General features: G+C 43.8%; 1 protein-coding gene across 4 annotated transcripts in view; it reads left to right on the plus strand.

The window, feature by feature from the left end:
- LIMS1 (LIM zinc finger domain containing 1) overlaps positions 1 to 23207 on the plus strand; it is a 75862-nt gene that overhangs the window by 25912 nt on the left and 26743 nt on the right. For 2 of the 4 annotated variants that reach the window (XM_074815178.1, XM_074815179.1), the window contains exon 1: positions 14499 to 14620. The exons of 1 other annotated variant lie outside the window; for it this stretch is intronic. In XM_074815178.1, the coding sequence (XP_074671279.1) occupies positions 14514 to 14620 (107 nt within the window). In that variant the 5' untranslated portion in view covers positions 14499 to 14513. Of the gene's footprint in view, positions 1 to 6531; positions 6618 to 14498; positions 14621 to 23207 lie in introns of those variants that run through there. One more of the 4 variants, XM_074815182.1, reaches the window with a different exon arrangement.

Here is a 23207-nt window from a genome sequence, read left to right on the forward strand (position 1 = left end):
ATAGGGGAAGAAAAAGGACTGTCACTTTAATTCAAAACACTAAGATAATGGCACTTAACAGACAGAATGGGACAATGAGAAGCCTTACCCTATCTTAAAAAACACCTCCCCTCACCTCTCCCTTCTTCCTGGGCTCAGCTTTGTTCCCGACATCTCTAACTCCTCCTCCTGCGGCGCAGGGGATGGAGGTGCAGTCAGTCCCGCAGCTTCTTCCTCCAAGGAGGGGGAAAGCACTCTTCTGCATTCTTCCTCCTGCTCCACGTGGCGACCCTCTCACAGGAGACAGTCCTCCACAAACTTTCACCAGCGTGAGCAGTCCCCACAGGATGCATTCTTCTCAAGATACTCTGGCGGGGGTCACTTCCACGTGTTGCAGCTCTCTCAGCGTCAGACTACAACAGCAGTGGCTGCTTCTTTGCACAGAGTCCTCCACTGCTCCTCTGGTGATCTCCATGGGTGGCAGGGAGGGCGGCCCTGCTGTCTTGCCAGGGGATACAGGGGGGCTCTCTGCTCGGGTTGGTGCACCTCCCCCCCTTCCTCCTCCTTCCTTCCACTGACCTCAGTGTCCTTCTTGTAACTTGTCCTCAGAGTTGTTGTCTCCCCCCGCAACCTCAAGCTTCCTTTCTTAAATACATTATCACAGAGGCACAGCTGCCATTGCTAATTGGCTTGGCCTTGGCCAGAGGCTGGTCCAACTTGGAGCTGGGGGAACTTTGGAGAAGCTTCTCACAGGGGGCCACCACTGTAGCCCCCTCCCCCGCTACCACACAAATCCAGCACAGTAGTGTGTATTGTTTTTGGAGCAAATTCTGTTGTTTAACTGCTAAACAAGAGAAACACTGCTTTCACTTCTTCCAGCAGTACACTGACAGAAAGGTCAAGCCTTTCTGCTGTTACTTGTAAGCATGTTAGAGGAAAGGAAGCTTTTGACAGTTCCCAACATCAAATACTTCCTTCGATCAGCTGCTGCGATTCCAGTCCCGCAGCACAGTAGGTGTGCTGTCTGCTTGTGCCTAGCACTCGAGTCCCTGTGCTCTGCTCCTGCTCCGCTCAGCCTGCAGACGCCACTGGGCCCGGGAGAGGACGCTCGGCAAGGAGAGCAGGTCTGCAGTGGAGCTGGTGTTTCCCATCACATCTTGGTGAGAGGCCCTCAGCCAAGCAGCACTGTTTATCCCAGAGCATCGCTCCAAGCCTGTCCCAGGTGCAGCAATAGCACTTTTGAAAAAGTTGCATTTAAATACTGTAGAGAGTTCAAGAGGAGAGAAATGACTGTCCTCTCATCAGTAGAGAGCAGATTTTTTTTTTATTGCTTTCATATAATCATAGAATAGTGTCCTGGTTTAACCAGGATAGGGTTAAGTTTCCCCAGCAGTGGGGGGGGAGCTCTAGCCGGGTTATTCAGATACCATGCCAACGTCACATCCTGGCAGGTCACATTTTCCTGGCGCGGGAGCTGCGGTGCACTCGTGGTTTTGTACATCGTGCTTCCCACTGCTGTATTTGGTAGCTATTTTGCTCTGTTCATTGCTATCACTATTACTGTTATTGTTATTGTTGTGGTTTGTTGTGTTGCTATTGCACTGTTGTATTAAACCTTTCCTTATTTCAGTCTTGGGGCTTTGTATTTCACTCCCTTTGTGGGGGAGGGGCAGCGGCCACGTGGTCTCAGACCCCGGCAGGGGCTAAACCACCACAAATAGTTTGGGTTGGAAGGGACCTTTCAAGGTCATCTAGTCCAATCCCCCTGCAATAAGCAGGGACATCTTCAAGTTGATCAGGTTGCTCAGAGCCCCATCCAACTTGACCTTGAATGTTTCCAGGGATGGGGCATCTATCTCTGGGCAATTTCCAGTGTTCCAGTGTCTCACCACCCTCATTGTGGAAAATTTCTTCCTTATTTGAATGGCTGCAATTTTGACTTCTTGCCTGGACCTGAGGCTGGTTCTGAGGTCCAGCTTTGGTTTCAGTGAATTTGCTGTTAGCCTTTGGTGACCTGGGATTAGCTGCTTGGAATGGCAGCTGTGATGATGCTGAAAGGAAGGACTGCAAGGGAAACCCCAGGGGCCTTTCCACCCCCCCTTCCTTCTGAACAGGCTGCACCTTTACAACATGTGGGGCTGCGTGGGGAGAGCCTGGCAGGAGGGCAGTGAGGGCAGGCGGCAGCCACACCTTTGGGAGAGATGGAGTGTTGTGAAGAGGCTCTTGATGGAGCAGGGATCGCAATTCTCCTGCTCTGCCTGCTGATGAGAACAGGGCCGGCTCCCCGGCGTGGGGCCCGGGCACGGCCCGTGGGTCCCTGCTCCCCGGCGTGGGGCCTGGGCACGGCCCTTGGGCCTGCGGGCGGCAGCAGTCAGGGGTTCCTCCTGCAGGTTGATGCTCTTGGGCTGTTGGTAGATGATTGCTTCGAGGGCAGCAGCTGCCAAAGCTGCTGGGAGCATTTGGTGTGAAGAAGGAAAGTGAGGGAGGTGTGAAATGGTGGTTCAGAGCTGTGGCTCATCTCTGCACCACAGCATGAGCCAAGGGTCTTAATTAAGTTGGTCTTTGCAGGGTGAAGCACGGAGTTCACACGCGGATGACTTCTGAAATGTATGAGCGCCATCTTCTATTTACAAGTGCTTTACTGATTCCAGTTCAGTGGGAGAGATGATTGCAAACCTTGAGAAGGCTGGGATCACAACATCCCAAAAAGATGATAAATACAGTTTTCACAAAGTTCCCCTCCATTCCAGTGCACCTGTGGCCATGGCCTGCTGCCCCCCACACACCCTCTCCCCAGTCTCCCTCCCTCCTCCCTAGCCTGCAGGGTTACCTGCTGCTGCAAACCTGCCGGCCAGTCCTGTGCCAGTTGTCCCAGCACAGCATGCCCACACTGAGGGAACATCTCACTTTTGCTGAAATGGAGAGGTGCTTTCTGCATCTTGCTCCCTTGTGCTGGGTATGGCGCTCACTGGTCCTTTTCCCTGTACCAGTCGCATTCACTAACCCACCCCCCAAACCCCAGGTTTCTACTGATCTGCCAGGCTGCATTGGCTGGGAGAGGGCTCTTGTGAGAGCAAGAGTTGGTTTAAAGGAGTGTGCTACTTCTTGCGGCTGGGGTGGAGGTGAGGGGAGGAAGGAGTGTGGTCGTGGGGGAAGGAAGAGCAGCAGAAGGAGAGAGAAGGAACTAGACTTTGCCCTTTTGGTGGTGGTTGAGAGCTCCTAGATCAGCTCAGTCATCTCATGTGTACACCCTCAGCAAACTGGAACAGCTGAGGCATGCGTATGTGTTTCCTTCTGCTTATTTTGCTCCGAGAATGGTGATCTCACAGAGTGGCGAGGCAGACAGCTGCAGGGTGTGACTGTCTGGCTTCTCTGCCAGCTCCTGGCATTGCGGGCACCTCAAAGCTCTTCTTGCAGAGGGTTACCCAAGCTGTGTGAAGCAGGGAGAAGGACATAGACCTGGCCAGGAGCTGGAGGGAGTTGAGCATCCTGGAGCAGCCCTGGGGATCTGCCTCCACCTGTTCATGGTGGCCTGCTAGAGGAGCAAAAAAAAGTACTATGGGAAATGTGGGTCTGAAGAAATGGTTCCCTCCTGTAGTCAACCTTTGCTTGACAATGCTGGTCTAATTTCATCCCTAGCCCAGGTCCAGCCCCTCTGCTCTACCTCAGGAGCTTGATCATCACCGCAGAGCCATGGCTGCTGCTCCCATCTTCTGCTGGTGCTGGAAGCCCTGGCGCCAGGACCAAGCTAATGGGCTTGGCTGGCCCGTGGGACTTTGTCTAGCGCTGTTGATGTGGCTCTGTGCTGCACTTCCCCTAACGCCTGCTCCAGGCGACCGCAGACCGCAATGATCTGGCAGTGCTTGTGAGCATGGTCTCTGCAGGGCTGGCCTTGTCCTGCTCTCTTCGGCTGTAATTTTGTTCACAAGTTCTCTTCTAGTACAGCCCTTTTGGAAAATGGGTTGGTGATACAGTAGGGTCAACTACTGTGAAGTGAACAAAACTGAAAAACTTATTTTAGCCAGGCCAAACTGGTTAATAAGTGACTCAAACCTGTTTTAAAAAGTGTTAATTGGAGTTAATGCTTGTTTTCCTAGTTCCCTTTTAACAGATGCTTATTGGCATTCTCCTTGAAGTCTTGCAGCTTTTACAGTCATCATGAATCAACAAACTGTCCTTGCCTTCCTATAGAAGTGGAACTGCTGGCATATGAGCAATCTATGAAATAACACGCATTGCAATACCAAGCAAGGCCTTTCTTCATTCTGTATGGCAACTGGTTTATTGTGATTTTCTTCATCCTTGAGAACAAACTACTTTTACCTTGACATTTGCCGTGTTATTCTGAGAGACCAAGCTGTAGCGCATTCTTTCTTCTAGGTTAGTAACTGTCCAGTGATAAATTTAATACAACTTTGCTGCTGTTTTTGTACTTGAAGGGCCTTTTTTGCAGGAAGAGATAAGAAGTTCAAACGAGGAAGCGCTATGTGGCAGTATGGGAAACAGCGGCTTGGAAAGATAACTTACATTGTTAATTTGTCCACAGCAAAGGGTTAGCGATAATGTTAAGTGGCCTGAAGACAGAAATAGAAGGAGCAAGAAGCAGAATGTAGAATACCACGGTGGAGAAGGGAAAGCAAAATGAGGCATTATTTAATGCATATGGTGAAAGCAGGTGAAAAGGATTAATGAGATGCATGTGCATTGTCTGCCAAAAGTATTGTAAGAAGGCAAGGTATTGTGCACCAGACTTCACCAAAATGCATTGAATGTTGCAGATATTACAGTGCACTACGTACAGTTTTAAACATCTGTACAGAGAAGATTTCTGCGTTGCCTTTAGGGTCACTGTCAAATGCCAGCACAAATGCGATGTCTGAAAACAGCACATCAGTTTCTCCCTTAAATGCTGCTGTAGCACTGGGTGTGGCCCTACTCAGTTTCACGGTTTGAAAGCACGGAGGGCAAGTGGTCATGTTTTCACATGATGTATTTGCTTTTAAGTTATCTCCATCCATAAACAGACAAATTAATAAATACCCATCTGAGTGACTAATAAAAAAATAACAATTTTCTTGAATTCCTTTATAAACTCTACAAGCATAGCTCGTAACAATTAGTGTCAATGAGTGGTAAAATAGCGTTATGAGGGTTAGATATTTGAGATTAAAAATATTAAACCTTTAAAAATTGTTTGGCTTGCTCTGTCCAAGCCAATATTTACATGGAAGAAAGCTGCCTTTAAATGGATTGCATGATATATGAAAACTGTATCTTTATAATCTTTCTCTGTAACTAGTAGCAGGCCAAAAGGCACATTATTAAGAGCATGCAGGGGAAAATGCTGATGGGTAGATTGACACTTGTACATGTCCGGGAGCCGTACTGCTGTATGAGCAGAGCTGGGGACAAGTTCTGCCTGGAGGCATGTCCTGCGTGTCCTCTGTAGAGGTCAGGTTGTGGCCTTGTTTCTCTGTCCCCGTCACAGGTGGTAAGGTTTTAGGTTCCACTTGATACAGCTGTGATTGTGTAGCAAGTGGTGGTGGTGGGGACATTGTCAATCTTGAGGATATTGCTGCTTTAACCTGAAAAGGATTGCCTGGAGCCTTTGAAGAGGTGCACAACAGATTCAGATTGCTTTAGCAAAACTGAGTTTGAGCCTCTGTCCACACAAGAGAGATGCAGCTCAGCTCTTGTTCGGTTGTGCAGGTTGATCACCCTGACCTGTTCTAGGAGGTGGTAGTTATTTTCTGTTCCCGGTTAGTCCTTGCCCTGTGCTGAGGTTGTCAGAGATGGCAGTGGTCTTCCAGCAGATTGAGAATGAAACTGTCTGCCTCCATCTCAGAAAAGGAGAAAATCAGAAGCTATTCCTCCTTTCTCAGCAGGTGGGAAGGTGGGAAGAGAGGGTTTTCCCACTCCCCTTGGCATTGACAGAAGTACTTGCAGGGGGGTAGGGTGGCCCTGCGTGGCTGTTCACTGCTCACGAGTGACTCCAAGGGTTGCTTTTCCCAGGTAGGGGCCTGGGACCCTGTCATGCTCATTGAGATGTCTGGGGTTATGCGCACAGAGTTCTTGCCTGTTCCTTTTCTCTTTGTCCCCAGAATAACAGTTTAAAAAACCACAAATTAAGGTGTACCTCTGGGGGGACTGAAGTTGTCAGAATCTTCTTCAGTCCCTGGAATATCAGGAGATTTGCGAGATGAAAACACCTCAGTGATCCCAAGAAGTGGATCTACAGCTGTTGGCTATTCCCTCTACCAGGTTTTTGTACTTTTGTAATTTAAAAAATACTCATGGTATAACTAAAGCTATGCCCTTTCCTGCAGTGAGGAGGATTTGCTTCCTTCTCTCTCCTTGGTGGTTTTGGGATGGAGAATTGGGAATTGGTGTGACACAATTAGTGGAGCTGAACTGTGAACTTTGATGAATTTGCCCTCTTCTTTAGAGTATCAGAATTTTACAGGGTGAAAGAAGGAAGTGGTTTGCTAAGTCACTTTTTTTTTTTTTTTCTTGTTTTATCACAACTACCAGTAATAACCACGGGGAAAACATGCAAAAGAGTGAGTATTCAGTGTAAAGCTATATATGGGAAAGGCTGCTCATTGGGAACCTGCTGCCAGCAAGGCTACACCCTGACAGTAAGTGTCCACACGACTGCTTGGGCTGAGGGTCTGTCTGTTGCGTCTGCCTTTTTGCACATTGTGCTGCTTTCCAAGCCAACAGCCTGGCAACGAATTGTACGGTCTTTTAGTGCTTTGCAGGGAAATTCTTACGAGCAGGAGCCACACATGGGAACGGTGATAAATGGAGTTAGGAAGAGGATGGATAATAGTTTTGTTTGCTGGGTTTTATTACTACTAAAAGCAAGCAGTGCTGGTGACAGAGCTTTGAGCAAAGTGCTTCATAGTTGACATGTGTAGAGGTGTCCTGGCATTCCCAGTAGTTTTTTATCCACTGCTCATCTGGGGTGTTTTTAGGGACACTATTTTGTCCCCACCCAGAACAGAGGATTTGTGATCAGTTTGAAAATACCCCGTTGCTGATGGGTTCTTTTGACCAATGGGATATTCAGCAGTGGCTGAGGAATAAGACACTGTGATGGAGTAGTTAAACCCAAAAATGTAATTCCAGTGAAAGGAATAGTTTTGTTCCACCTGTTACAGAAATTGTATCACTGCTGGTACGATTTGAGGGAGCCTTTATGTTCAGAAGTCAGGCACTTTTCCAGTGAAGTATACCTTCTATGGTAGGGCAGCTGTGGTTTTTTGGTTTAAGGCTTTTGTTCTAATTTAAGACTCTTAAGTGTGTTTTTCATGTGCTAAAATATTATGAAAAATCCACATGAGATTGTATTTTTATTTGTTGTGCTGAATCCAAAAGTAATTTTTACAATGTTAAGGGGAGGGGTGGCAGTGTTTCTGTCTTACATTATTCTGAAGTTTCAGGATGAATTAGTTTCATTTCTTTTGCACTCTGAATTTCTTTCTCAGTGTGGATATTTCCGCATGGATATGGATTACAAGTTTTAATAACTTTGAAACCAAAATGTATATACTTAAAAAGTAAGATTTTTTTGGGGTGACTGAAAATTGCACCTTGCCTGTGTTTCTTGAGCATTTACATGTATTCAGCTTTATTTTTCTAGGCACATGAGCTACTTTGTATATTCTAATTTAGAGAGTATTAGTTCTTATACTGGAAACCATCATACTACTGGTCTCTGACCTTTTAAAGGTGATGATCTCTAGGCAACCACTGCTTTCTACCTTGCTTAGAAATGCTGATTAGAGTATAGGGTCACTTTTCAGTATATCTGGTCTTCTATGTTATCTCAAGTGTGTTCTCTGTGCCCCCACTGTCTCTCCCCCTTTTTTTTGTAATGTGTTTCCCCTGCCTTGTTTTCTGGCCAGTAGGGACCATGTTGGGTGGCTGTATGTTCACAGATGTACAGCCAGGATCATTACTTCTTCTGGGCTGCTAAATTGACCGTCCCTCGCCATTCAGGAAATTGTTCTTATAGCCAGCAGCATTCACAGGCTCCAGTACCTTCTTGGGAGCTCAGGGGCGGCTTGTCCTTCTAAAACCTCAGCACTTGCAGCCATAGAGTAGCCACCTACTGCTTTGGCTGTCAGATTTGGTTGTGTGCCATGAGGTGGTGGTGCCTTCAAGCATGTGCGCGTTGTCAGGGTCACTGACACCTCTTCCATCCTTCTCAAGGGGAGTGTGCCATCTTCTCTCCTTGGCAGTTTAATTTCATTTCAGTGTAAAGAATGCAAAACCTTGATGAGAGGATTTTCTTTTTCTACTTGTAGTGTTATTCATTTGAAAATCATTTGTGAGATGGAAAAGAAAGGGGCCAAGAGAGTAATTGCTTGGCAGTCAACAGAGGAAGCAGTTTATAGGCTGTGTTTTTGTTTGCATTTATTTAACCCTGATGAGTGATTTTTAGAGAAAAACGAAGACTTCCTAATACTCCCTTTCCATCAGCGAAAGGGCAGAGTCAGTCTGGGGCTTGTTTTGAGATCTCCCCCTAGCTCTCCAGCAAAACCAGGTCTCAGCAGTTGCCCATCTGGAACGGCTCAGCTGGCCTTTCTGCAGCCCTGGAAGGGCTCCCTGGCTTTCAGGGCACAAGCTCAGCTGTCAGAGCAGGTAATTCCTCAGAGTACCTGGGGCAGCAGTTCTCCAGACAGTTTCCTTCATTTGCCACCCATTTTCAGGTTCTGCTTCTGTCTTTGGTTTTTTTTCTTGGAGCCTTCCTTAGTCTTTCATAGAAGCTACTGGGGAACTTTTAATCACCCAGTAAGCCAGCTGGTACCAGGGGCCTTTTACCCCCATTTCCAAAGGTATTGTATCCCATTACAGTACAGTAAACATTCTGGATATATCTACAGTAGTAGGGAGCAAGTTGAAATCAACTTGTTTAAAGATAAGACTTTTCAGTCTTCTTTTTCAGACTTAGGATCTTCATGCATCATAAACAAAGTGTTTAAATGTAAAAAGTGTATTTCTGACTCAGTTTGAAAATCTCTTTTGGGAAGAGGCTTTTAATTCCAAGACAGTAAACATTATTCTGAAGGGAAGGTCCTGTATCTGGACATGCAGATCAGGAATTGATTGTATGCCTTACCTGTGTTTTTCCACATGTTCTAGGCTGTGAAGATTAACCTAAACTCTGAATTTGCTGACTTTAAACCCTCCCTTTCCCCCATCTTTTTGGTGTGATTTTTTTTTTTTCTTTTTTCTTTTTTAAGATGCTTGTCAGATGGAGTTCAGGGTCCATATGAGTAATTGTACCCATCTTAAAGCTTCAACTGCTTGCCAGCTTGTTTATCACTCTTTAAAAAAAGAGGTTTATTTACAAATGGCAGGACAAAACTGATTCATGCTGTGTCACGTGGTTTCTTCTTTGCACACCTACTCATGCATTGATCATCCACTGATTAACAGCATAAATTTCTAGCTACAATGCTAACCTCCATCTTCAGCTGCTGGTCTGTCATTCCTCTCTGCTCTCAGCTTGGTCCCAGTCTGAATTATTAAAGCATGTGTGAGTTAATCTATACCTCCCTCTGGCTGTAGAGAGAAATACTGGCACTGAAAAATAAGGCAGCATTCTCCCAGTAGAGGGAGGTATTGTAAAGCTCAGCCAAAGTAGGATTTGCCTTGCTGGAGGAAAACGTGCCTTTTGCAGGTTTGGGTTTTTTTTTCCTGAATTTTACGAATTCGTGGGGCACCGTGTGCAGAGAGCTTGGAGGAGGCAGCCAAAAGACTTTGCCTCACGTTTGGGTAGTCAGAAGATTTCCCTGTGCTTGCTTTTATATTTTTTTTATTATTAATGGAATAGAATAGTTGGAGTGAGAGCAGCGACCTCTGCATTGCCTCACCAAAACCTCATGGGCCACCTGAGGTGGAGGTGGAGATGCCTTTGGTAGTGCCAGAGCAATGAGGGACCCCCTCATGCTCACTGCAGCAGCCACCCTGCCTTCCCTTTGCCCCCTCAAATCCCAAAGGACTTTGGTGGGTTGAGTGTGTCACTGCTGTGAAGGGTGTTGAGCACACCATCATGTAGTTTTTTTACTTTACATTGTATGGCAGGGACGTGCATCCATAGAAGAGGTTTAAAAAAATGCAGCAGCTACCATTAAATTGCAGCAAACGTGCTTGGTCAGCTGGAGCATGGACATAAATCCATAGTGCTGCTTTGCAGTGTTCACATAGATTGTTCAAGTGCCTCACTACTTGGCCTAATCCACAGATTAAATATGCATGCTTCGGGATTGATTGATCGCTAAGTGGAACAGGGCAAGAAACATCAAAACAGATGTTGGGAGTCACATTAGACAAGGAAGGAAATGTGTAATTAATTAATTATTTAACTCCTTGTATCAGCAGTTTACACTCCTGTGAAGCTTTGAACCTTTTTTCAAGGTTCGCATCCTTAGATTTGTGGTTTGATTTCTCTCTGCTCATTTCCTTTTATTACGACCTGCCCTAGCAGGGACCCAAGGATTGGTATGGTATTCCTTGACACCCAAAGCCATCAGTGGGGACTCGCCTCAGCAGCCTAATTCAGAGAGGTTTAAAGCTTCATTTGTGGTTGGTGCATCACTTGCGCACTTTGGGGGTTCTGGAAGGGTTATTGCCACTTTCCTTTGCTTGCTCCAGCAAGTCCTGTGTGTTTCCGCTGACTGACAAGCCTTTTCCTTGGTTTTAAAGAGTGTTTTTCTTCCAGACCTTGCAAGAAATAGTAGAAAACCAATGCTCTTGGACATGTTCCTATGGAGACTCATCCCAGTGATAAGGTGGATGAGCAATGGGGGATGGAAAGACGTGCTACCCCACTTGCAACCACCTTTTAACTGTGTGCATGCTATGGGCACTCCTATACTGTTCTTATAACGCTCTTCTGATTCTTTTTTTTGACCATTTATGCTGCCCTGAAAACAGCTTCTTCTATTGCTTTGAAAATCTTTAACTAAATTTAATTGAAATTTGGTAATTTCTTCAGAGTTTTAAAAAACCAAAACAAGAACGTGCCACTGTAGTGGAAAAAGGATCAATCACATCAATAAAGGCTTCTCTGTGTGGAATGAGAGCTAAAACTTTGTCTTTTCTGGTTTTTATAGTTAATGTGCATTTTCTGTAAATACAGACTCATGAAGAAATGTACTGCATTTGAAGTACTTGGCATTTTTTGTTATTCCTAAATTCAACAACATGGTTTCCAGCATTGTGGATTACTGTTCACATCCCTTTGAACATAGTGAAAAGTAACCAGACATAATCTGTCTGTCTTAAAAGATTTTTAAATTTCAAAATTCTGCTGAATATGTACAGTCATCAGGACAACAGTAGTTTCATGCAAATTTGAGAGCACTTCAGGCCTCGTATATCAAGATAAATGCTTCATAGGACTGCAGTGAAAACTCAAGCATGAGCCTTGTCCCACATAATAAAAAGTTATTTATTGCATAGGATGAATGAAGGACTGCATAGTTTCTGTCTAGGTTCTGTATTTTGCTACTTAGACATAGGAGAGTATTTTCCTCTAATAAAATACTGATAATACCATGCTTATCCATCAGATTGCGGTAGAAACATTAGCTTTCTCTGGGGGCGGGAGGAAGGTCGGTTGCATGAGTGAAGAGGCACGCACTGGAAAATGAAGAGTGAACCTTCAAAGTACAGGACGTAAAAGAAGGCTGCATCTTACCGGTAATAAGGAAAACTGTGGTAACTTGGCTGACCCTCAAAAATTCTGACGGAATGTGAAAGGTCCAAGTGGCCCCATCCCACACGAGAAGAATGTAATCTTTCAAAAAAGGAATTATAAACAGCAGATAGGGGCTGGAAGGTAAAAGGGGGTGTGGAGAGCAGGAGGCACTCGCTGGGAAAGTTCTTTCTGCAGAACGAGGTCCATCTGAGTTGCTTTCTGGCAACCTTTAAGCAAGTTAGTGGAGAAATATCATTTGCATTCTCCAACATCTCTCCAGAAATGCCCTTACAACATGTATTTGATACTCAGAATTTAAGGTTTGGCTGTTGGAGTAATTTCAAATTTGAAACCTCATCTCTCATGAGGATTGGTGGAGGATCCCACAGGGCAGAAAAGGAGTCTGGTTTGGATCTTCTTGTAGAAAGCTTTTAGCTTGTTCTCAAGTCCTCCAAGAAGGTATTTTCTAAATCAGCTTAGGCCCCTGTTGGAGTTTGCTGAAGAAGCCTGTGAAATAATGATGCTGGAGCTGACTCCCAGGTCTATTTTAAAAAGCTAATGATCTTGCCCTCCTTTATATTGAGGTGGATTTGATCTTTATAACAAACAACTCATTTTTGTGTCTGGACTTCTTGTATTCCTTCAATTTACATGCTCTGTCTGGTGGCGTTGATTTTGTTTTAATAATACTGGTTTGGTGCAGATCTGATTTCCAAGTACTTTTTAGTAAAAGCTGTTGTCCAATAGGCTGTCCAAGCACAGCAGCTGTTCATGCAGATAAACATGAATTTTAATGCTATGTACTTCACACTAATGCAATTTGCAGCAAAGTGGGTGAAGGAGTTGTCCTTTAATTTTTGATAGGCTTGTGTCATGATTGATACAGAAGGATTCAGTATATGCTGAAGAGATTGCTACTGTAGTGAATAAAAATTTATGAACAAATTTGTAGGTAATAGTTCAATTTCATTAGTTTACGAAGAGCTTCTTCAAGCAAAAAATGTACTCTGTCTTCACGTTTTAGATTATTATCTAAAATTGTTTGGGCAAAGATAAATCATTGGTACACTGATATTTAAAGCACAGTAAAAAATGTTGTTAATGTATAAAAGCTGCTGTGCCATGAGCATCTGTCATCTGCCACCCTTAACCTCCACTAGTAACAGCATTAACTTTTCATTGAATCACTGATTGACCGCAGGGAATTGGCATTTAATTATGTTTAAGCTTATCCTACTGCATATTGAGAAACAATTTTAAATACTTCATTTGAATCTGGAATGCAGCGTGTTTAGGCAAATATTGTGACCGTTCTCTCTTATTTTCTGAGGACAGGAGTTCAGATGTATAGCTCTTGTTGACATTTAAGTGTGTGCAACCTTCTGACATCATATAAATCACTTTGAATTTCTCCAGTCATTATCTGTTTATCATATCTATTGATTCCTTTTCCAAAATAATTTATGTTATTTTTCCATTGTGTGATGTTTTATATTATATGTTGATGACATTCCAGACTGAAGCACACTGATATAATTATCAATTATATAAAATTAGTGTGCCTGTGTTCAGTCTGGTAATCCTGACAAAATTGGTATCATGGGATGTACCCAGTATTATATGTTATGCTCTCCTTTGTTACCAGCATTCAAAAATAGGCTTATATGTATTCTGCTACAAAATAAACACTTTAATAATGATCTGTGAAATTCATACCACATAGAACTTGTTTCCTATCCTAGTCAAAACACTCCTTACAAATTGTTAGATTTCTTGGCTTTTATTAAATGCAAGTTCATTTAGAAAGCACACCCTCCCCACCTCTCAACGTAGAAGTAAAAACTCAGAATTAAGTTTTTGTTTATATATGCCAAGGATAATGTCAAAGAAACTGTAAAAATTTTTCAAAAAGTTGTAAGCTTTTTTGAAGCCTCCTTTTAAGTTGAAGAGTTTTATTACTAAAAAATTAGTAAATGAGATGCAGAGCTTGCAAATCCCTGCTAGTCACCTTCCTGTCTTACAGGAAACCTTAAGTACTTTCATTCCTGTTTTACAATTACACAGGACACTCCATCACTAGAAAATGTGACAAATAGTTATGGTGGTTATGTTTTGATAGCTGAGAGCAGGAAGAAAAATACATTGTGGTTTTCTTCTGATTTTCAAGATGTGTGGAAAAGAGCAATTTCTGACAAGCACAGTGCTATTGTGTTTCCAAAAGAGTATTTTAATGCTGGTTACTGAGGTTACTTTGCTGCACACTTTGCTGCATTAATCTCCCTGTCAGAGTTTGCTCAAATGCTTGAGTAACTCTGAATTTTCAAAGCTCTAATGCCTTTCTTTTTGTCATAAATTATAGCTCATTGCAGCCCTGGAGATTTTTAGCTCATGGCAGCAGATGCTGGGAGAGCTGCACGCTTTGCCCAGCACACGGGGCAGCGAGAGTTAGAAGAAAGCTGGAGGGAAGGCGGTGAGCTGGTCGCAGACATCCCTTAGGTGTGATCCAGTGATAAAGGAAATGTGGTGCCCTTCGGGAGGGTGTGTACCTATGAGAAACAGGAAGCCGAGCAGCGGCTGCCTGCCCTGCCTGCCTGCCTGCAGAGGTTGGTAGCTCGGGCGGGCGCAGGTGTGCCGACACGCCGCCGAGCTGCTTCTCTCCAGGCATCTTGGCCTCTTCTCTCCAGGCGGCTTGGCAGGCACGCTCCTCGGCAGCAACATCTGGAAGAGGCGGTGGGGAGGGGGGGAGAAACCCAACCCAAAGCCAAAACACCCCCCCCACCCCCCCCACCCCTAAAAAAAACAACCCTCCAGGTAGAGAAATATGACGGATTTGCAGCTGAAAGAGTTGTCACACTCAGGTCTGTACAGGAGGAGACGGGATCGTCCTGATAGCGTGGGACTGCCCGGGTCACACGAAGAGAAGCTGAGGTGAGTGCGAATTGACGGGTACGGCCGGGGTGCCGAGCCCTTCTCAGCAGCCTGCTTGCTTCGGTGGTTTTAGCAAGCAAAATGCAAACATGGCTCTGGAAAGTCACTGCAAAACACATGCATCAAGAAGCAGTCCCGAAGCACTACAGAAGAAACCCCGAAGGAGGGATAACAGGAGCCATACGGTGATCTTGTGTGTTTTGGCAATGGTGTGACTCCCTTCCGCAGCTCTGGGAAGGGCAAATGTTAGCCAGTGGTTGCTTCTGGATCCCTTCTGACAACCAGCACTTGCAAGTAAATAACTTTCTGCAGCCTGACAACTTTTCTTGGTCTTTGAAGTCAGTTTTGGGTCACCCGGGTGCTGTGGGTTGTGCTGCTTCCCGGGGCTCTTGGCACAGCCCCTCCGCCGGGCTGGTTTTGTTGCGGAGGGGCTGGGGCAGCTCCTGGGCTCTGGCTTTCTTCATGGGGGGTTCTTTGTTGTGGAAAGGACTATAGACAAAAGAATGCAGCAGGACCACTTAGCCTGACCTTACCCAGGAAGGGTGACCAAAAATTGGAAAGCCATTTAATGTCCAGGGTTATCTTCCTGATGCTACTTTAGAAGGAGTAACAGTGAATTTTAAAAAAGCCTCTGTTTGGAACAGGGAGATTAAAGAATTGTTTGTAACCTGAGTAAGACCAGACACCAAAAAAAAAAGTGAAAATGCAAAGGTTTTTTTCTAAGTGTGCTCAGTGTGAAAGCAATCTGTTCCCTCTTCAAGCTCCTTGGAAAAGGGTTCTTGTGTAAATGCTAACAAAAGCCTCGGTGGAGAGGAAGTACTTCCTATCTCCTAATGTCTATTCTCTAGTTGTATTTTTAGATTATTTTTCGTTGTTGGTGGTTGTGCATCAGGTTGGAGTGCTGTGTAATTTAAAGGTTTTTGTAAATGCACTTTCATTGCCTGAGTTAGCAGTTTCAGAAGGATGGGTATTCAGATTTGGGGGATTTACCCTTTTGTTATAACTAAGCACCTTAAGTAAAAATTATTGTGGCAAAATGGATGATTGCAACCTACTGAGATTATTTGCCATGAGATATCAGAAATACCAGATCAGTTCTAGGAATATGTTAACTTGCTTGGTATCCATTTCTAGTATTATTTCTGATTTCCTAGATGGATTTCTAATAGCATTAGCAGTATATATTCTATTCATATGACTACAGGTGGAAGAATAATCAGACTCAGTAGAGTAAGAGATGTGCAGAGATTCTTGAGTTTTTATGTTTAGTTTCTTTTATACAAAACTAGCAATGCGGAAGAATAGATCTTTTTAGGGAAGAGACAGCTGCTTTTTAAAGCATATACATAAAAATGAGTGCTAGCTCTCTACAGTTGTGTTGCTGTTTCTTTTATTTATACATTTGTCCAAGATGGGAATGAGACCCTTTTTGGGCTGGATGGGGGAAAGGGGTTGTCTGTACCAGTATTAAGTCTAGGTGTTTTGATCCTTTCCTGAGCCTCTTCCGGTTAAAGACGAGAAATATGTGAAACAGGGATCGGTCTTGAGAGATAAAATCCAAGTTGGAGGAAGTAGCAAATCAGGGGACTTTTGAATCAGCTCAGAGCGGAGTATTAGAGATACAAGAAGGTGAATAGAGCATGGTCAAATGATGCTCCTAGAGCAGGGGGGCAACCCATACCTAAAGACAGAGCTTCTCTTATATTTGCTAATAGCTTAAGCTGGTTCTTATTCAAACTAAACCTTGCTCCTTCATAACCCATTTTGTGATATTTCAGTATGTTGCTAGGCAGCCTTATTTGTCATTTTTACTGCATTCTCCATGACAAAAGGCTATGGCGTTGTAGATACAAAATAATGACATAACAACAGGGCAAAGAGGAGGAATGAAAAAAAAAAAAAAACCAAACAAACCGAGAAGTTCTTTTGTTTTCTAAAACTGGAAACCTTTAGTTTTTTTCATGTACTCTCCCCAGTGACACTAGGATGCCTGTCCTTAGCAAATACTTTCAGAGTATCTAGAGTCCATAAGAAAGACAAGAGGTTTCTTTCATGTCTGCTAAATATAGCCTGCCATCCTCCATGGCTTTGCAATGCTATCCTGTAGTTTCTCTCTCCAGTTTTTTGTTCTAGTGCCTTTGTTTTTCGTTTTACATACATATTAATCCACATGTTTTAAATAGTATCAGCCCTCGAGGAACAGTTCACTGAAAGCTGCTTTATCAGTTCAAGTACTGTATTTTTTTAATCCCGGGCCAAAACGTACTTGAGATGCCAATGTCCTCAAGGTATCCTGTGAGAATTTCTGTATTTAAAAAAAAAAAAAAAAAAAAAAATCACCCTTTGTTAAAGTCATACATGGTATCTGCCACTTTTTATTTTACAACCCTTTACACCTTACCCCAGTGTGAAATTTCTCTCTCCTGCCCTTTTTGAGGTCTGTGTCTCCTTTGGTAGCCGTTTCCCGGGATCCAGGTTGGGGTGTTCCTCTGGTGAGGCACAAACCAGCAGTAAGTAATGCAGCAGACAGCCATTCCCACCCCTTCGCTTTGGCTGCAGGGTGTCTGGGACTGCCTCTGCTCTGCTGCTGCAAGCGCCACCGTAATTGCGGCTCCTGGGTCCGGCCATCGCAACAGGAGCTGGATGCTACTCTGTAGGACGGGGACTTGTGTGCCTGCAAGCTGTGGCCGAGACCTAGCCAAGTGTTGGCAGTGTCAGCACTGCAAAGCAGCTCGGGGGAGCTTGGTGCTGAAAATCTGCCTTTCCTCTTTCCTGGGAACATCGGTGTCATGTGTACTTAAAACACCTGAGATTACAAATAATTAGGGCACTGTGAAACAATGTACTGGAACTCCTAAATATGTACAGAGCATATGTTTATCATATAATGTATCACATACATTTTATTTTCCAGGAACCAAAATTTCTTGAAACAATTCTCTTTACAGTATAAAAATAGTTTCCTATGTTGACATAGCTTCTTGATAGGTCGCGTGCCATGGGACTCTGAGCTCCACAACAGGAAGGCAAGCTTTAGCTCCTGCATCTGTGTCCACTGATGTCACTTCACCCAGAGGTTTGACCCCCACCATTGTCTTCCAGATCTGCTATTCAGTTTATGATGAGTCAGTCTCTACGCACTTTTCCCTCAGTCTTTTGCGGGAAGGATGGTAGGAATATATTTTGGCTCTTTCCATTAAGTTTTGCAGCCTGTCAGATTCCCGTTTACAGTAGAAGCTCCTAAATAAATGTTTAAACTTAACAGAGTCTCTCCAAATGCCTCTGCTCTAACAAGTAGGTGCCAGGTCGTTTTGAGGGGAAGTCATCTCATGCAGTTGTGGCTATCTGCAGGGCCTGATTCGCAAGCAGCAGAGCTTTCACACATGGTTTTGCTCATTTTGCCCACCCAGTTGCTGTGATTCCTCATCCTGCTGTGGACAGAGTTCAGCACCTCGCATTGCACCCACTGCCCTGCTGCAGTTTACAGGCTGGTGCTTGGTGCCAGATCAAAATCTGCCCCAGCTGCCTCAATGCTGCAGGTGATACGGTGCAGTGGCTGAGCAGCTGAGCTGTCCCACTGGCAGCAGTGAGGACCTGAGGTGGGAAGGACCACCAGAGCCCATCCAGTTGAGGGCATTTCAAGGGAAGCCACCCATAGCCATAAAGAGCAAGCCCTAAGCTCAACTGAGGTCGGGACCAGGGTGGGAAGGTAGGACTCATCCCAACTTTTAGAAACCTATCCTATGATGGCATGAGTTGCCTTCCCAGAGAACCTCTCTCATCCCCTCCACCCCACCTCCTCCTGGCGTAACCCATGCCCAGGTTACCCCATCAGCTGTGGTGAGGTGGAAAGAGTCCCAGACCTTGTCCTGACAGCACAGCACATTGATGGGGATGGGAAATGTGGCTTCTCTTCCTACCTCTCCCACTCCATGTATCACTTAACAAACCCCGTATCCTCTCTGGGAGCCTTTTAATCTGCTGCTATCGGTGTCACTGGTGCTTTACTGACCTTATAGGGAGCTGGAACCTGCCTGCCCAAGTAAAAGGTGGTCTGGATAGCTCATCCTTTTCTTGAACTTGCACAGTACAAAAATGTGCTTGGTTTAGACCTCCGCTGGAGTAGCTGAATGCAGCCCTCTCTTCCCCTGCTTGAGCGAGGCTCACCAATGCATAGACCTTAACCACGCAGGGTGCTCTCCAGCAGCAGAGCTCAAAGGGCAGAGGCTGCCTGGCACCTTCACCTCTCCCCTCTCTGCAACAGATGCAACAGTCATTGAACTAAATGCAACCTGAGATCCACTTTTCAAAATGGAGGGGAAGACTTGTTCTTTTCCAGCTATATTGATTAGGTGGAAAAAAAAAGACATCTCTGATAAATCTTGTCTTGCCTTGTCCTTAGAAATGGCATGTAAAAAATTATGACTGTATACTGAGCTATTCTTTCTTGCTTTTCTCAGCAAAAGAAATTGTATGCATATATCTATGATTAATCACTAGGAGTCAGTTAACAGTAGCAGTATGCTTGCTATTTTTGCTCTTTCCTCTTCTCATCCCATGGCCTTTGTAAAAATAGAATGGTTTCTCTAAAAAAATATGATAATATTGATTTCCAAAGCTCAGTGCGAGGTACTGGAAAAAGTAGGGGCAGTTCTCTTTTTTTTTTTGACATTTAAGGTGAATTTGATCGCTGTTGTCCATAGCACTCTTTTCTAAGTTCATATGGGTTCAAATGCAATTAGAAGTTTGAAGAGGTTAGTCTCAGGTTTTTACCAAGCAGTGAACTTCAGCATTTGCAACAAATAATCATTGGCAAGCTTCAGTCGGTGGCTATCAGTTACTCGGATAGTTCACTGCTCAGTTCTCTTGTGGAGGAAAGCAGCATAGATGTTTTCCACAATAATAGCTTTAAAGTATCTGCCTTCCCTTTGCTCTCTGCTGCTGAAGCTGATGGGTACATCTGCGTGAGTAGGTGCAGGCAATCTTCTGCTGGGTCCGTTCAGGCTCCCACCTGCCTCTGCACACTGACTCCAGGCTGGGAGGCATGTGGATGTGCCCCAAAATTTCATGCACAAAGACTCCGTTGCAGATGAAATAGGAGACATAAGCACATTCTTACATCCCACTGAGCCTTGGGGGGGATAGGCTCTGCACAGCAAAGCTTGTAGGTAAGTATAAAACGAAACGAATAAAATCCCCCAAACATCAGCAGTGTAGTAGGGCTGGTTGCCTTCCTTATGAGGTCGCAGATCACCTCAGCCTGCCATCAAAAACCCATGTGTAACAGCCAGCTGAGCTGTGCAGCTGTTTCCAGCCGCACGTCCTCCCTGAAGACCTCCTGCTCTTCCTAGGAGGGAGAGAAGAAGATGCTGGTTGGGGATTGTCAGAGGAACCAGGGAGCCTGTTGAGCTTTTAGACGCATTAGGGTACTGAGGACAGAGGAAGGCAGAAAGAAAAGATCTCTCTGCACCTGGAAGCGTTGTAAAATTTGATTTCCACTGGTAACATTTCTCACTAGCATCACAATTGTTAATATTTATATAGCTGCTTTGTGTAAGCAGATGTTTCACTTGCTCACAGTGCCAGTGTCAGCAGGTAAAGCCGTAATTATTCAATACATTGATTAAAAAAGAGATTAATTTATTAAACTAGGAAGAGCTTGAAAATAAATGTTAAGCCACAAAAAAAATTACACTTTTTCATTTGTTGTGGTTAGAAACTGCTGGAATAGTAGAGAGTTGGGACCTAGAAATACTCATTTGAATTAGATGCTTGGGAACTCTTGATTAAAAAACACTTTGGCTCATCTGCTAGCTGCTCTAATTGAAGAGAGGATTTGTCCATGTAAACGTAACACTGAATTATTAATTATAGTAACCTCCAGCCAGCAAAAATACGCTTCATGGTTATATGTTAATATTGTGATACTTAGAATTTGTGTTGAGCCTTAGTTTGAGGTATCCAAATGACTAGAGGCTTTACTTTTCATTTGCGCAGTACTTTTCATTGCTCTAGGGGTTAAAATAACTCATGAGGAACACACCCTTTTTTTTCTTGCCTTCTCTCTCACCCCTTGTCTCCTGCATTGCATAACAACTCCTAAGCAATTTTATTTGACTTGCTCACCCTGACTATCACCTCCTGTGACTCCAAATGACCGGAGGTAACGGCTTGTGTAACAGAAACCCAAGCAATTACTACTGTTCCTCTTACACTTGCCTCTTTGTAATAATCTATGATTTCAGTAAATCATTAAGCTTCAGTAATTATAACAATTAGGACTCTCATTGCTCTTTCTTACAGGATTAGGTGGCTAAAGATAAGTTGTAGGTTTCTTTTTTCGCTCTTGTTTTCATGTGTTTTGATAACACCTAATCAGAGGTTCTCTCTACAGAAAATGTACTGTGATTGCTCATTATTCTTCATTATAATTAAGCTCTCCTTTAAACGCAGTCTGTCACCCTGAATTGAATTTACACTCAAAAGTGTTCTGCAGAGGAGAGAAAAACTAAATTATGTCAATGTCACCACTTAATAAAAATTACCAACTTGCAGGCATCTGGGAGAACAAGTTTAAAGACTGTAAGTTTGGGTTCCCTTTCTGTTTATTTTGTTTCCCTGTGGTCTCTGAGCTGTTCTTGGAAATGCAAAGCTAACAGACACAGTGTCCTCAGGAGGACCATGAGCCTTTTACATGATGCTCTCCAGACATGGGAACAGCTCCAGCTAGCCAACTATGTTGCTTCTGATGGTGGCCAAAAGCTGATGCCTGTGGAGGGAGGTAGAAGGAGAAAACGGGCCTTTTATGGGATTCCCCTTGGTAGTAATCCCAGCTTGCCGCCAGCTGTGGCTCAGGGACTTCCTACAGAGTTTGTGACATTCAGTGTTTTTCCCTTCGGTTAACTCCTCTGGTTTCTGCTCGCACCCAGGAATCTTGAGGCATTTCCCAAACAGGAGTGACACTCTGAATTTTCATGTGTATTATCTGATACTGTAGTGCACACGGTTGCACGTTCCATTTTTTCTCTGCTTGATTTGTCATAGCAGCTTTAGGCAGTATTCAGTTTTCATCTTTCTATCTGCCAGCTTTGTAGAAACTTCTGATTTTAGATAGTTCCCGGTAGCATTCTGAAATGTTGGTTTCATATATAATGGTCTGTGAGCAGTGTTTTTTGGATGATAATGCTCAGCTTTGCCAGCAGATTACAAGTTGGCTTGTGATGCATCTATATATCAAGGAGATGAAGCTTTGTGATCTTCTGGAGCCTTCTGTGCAACAAGAGGAATTTGGTTTGTGACTTTTGTGACATATTTCCCTGTAGCTTTTCTGCTTTTTCTGTCTCCTTTAATGGCCATGATAGAACTAAAAGAAAATTAATTAAAAACTATTAGCTATTAGCCTCAAAGGAAGTAATGTATTGGCAGACACAGCTAGCAATACTTGGCAGCATTTCTCAGCTCTGCCTTTTTAAATGAAAGATGCAAAAGATTCAAGCTGTTCCAACAAGGAATGAATGGACAAAGGTGAAGCGGATGTGAAATGGCATTTATCTTTTCCAGCATGTTAAATCCACGCATGCCATGCTCTTCATAGATCATAAAGTTCTTGATCCAGCATTGAGTCTACCTTTTGAACTCTGTTTCTATGCAGCTATTGGAAAAATGTTACCCACTCAGAGTCATGACTCAAAACTGCTCTGACTAGTCCCCCTCTTGTTCCGGTATGGAAAGTTTGCATTGAAAACTGTTTGTCTTGCTTCACGTTTGGCATTTCAGTTATTGTTTTGTACGTTTCTCCTCAATGACTTCAGAAACTAAAGCATACACTATATTTCTGATATGTTAAAAAGGCTGCTCCTTTTATTTTTATTTCTTTTTTTAAAAGGGCACAGTAGCAGTGCAGCTTGAGGACAGGATAGCTCCATGAGTTACCAGGTCATGAATTTTGCCCGAAGTGTACAAGTAATTGCTTAGTTTTAAACTACATTCCTTTCTAAAGCTAATCCTCGAATTACACCCACTTCTCCATGGTACATAGCAAAGGGGAAGGAGGTTTGGCAGGGCTCGAACCCCTCTGATCCCAAGCACAAAATCCCATTTTCTTCCCTTTTCCCCTCACTTCTGTTCTACCAAGCAAATAACCTGCACCGCTCCTTCAGATAATCCCAGCAATATGCTGTTGCGAGGGGTAACTTCTACATCTTCCCTCACAAGTCTTATAATACATATTATAACCATTCACTCCTGCTTTGCTCGTTCAGGATTAGTCAGTTGTTGGGGTGGAAACCATAACTTTAAAAAAACCCCTTGCAATAGTTATCAGAGCCTTTGGTTTGAAAAATGCATGGAAGTGTTACTTTGTACGGACTGCTACTGAAATTCATTCGTGCTTACTTGATAGGTCTGCTACTAGTATTGAATAGCTAATAAATAAAAAGTACAAGACACAGACCTTCAGTTTGTATTACCCAAAATGTTAAGACCATCATAATAAATTATGAAAGTAATGCTATTTTGTATTAGCCTTATTTGTCGATACATTACTCACGCTTGACTCTTAGGAACATAAATTGCTTCTAGTTATTCT

This window comes from Strix aluco, chromosome 2 (genome assembly GCF_031877795.1).
Source record: "Strix aluco isolate bStrAlu1 chromosome 2, bStrAlu1.hap1, whole genome shotgun sequence".
Classification (NCBI taxonomy): domain Eukaryota; kingdom Metazoa; phylum Chordata; class Aves; order Strigiformes; family Strigidae; genus Strix; species Strix aluco.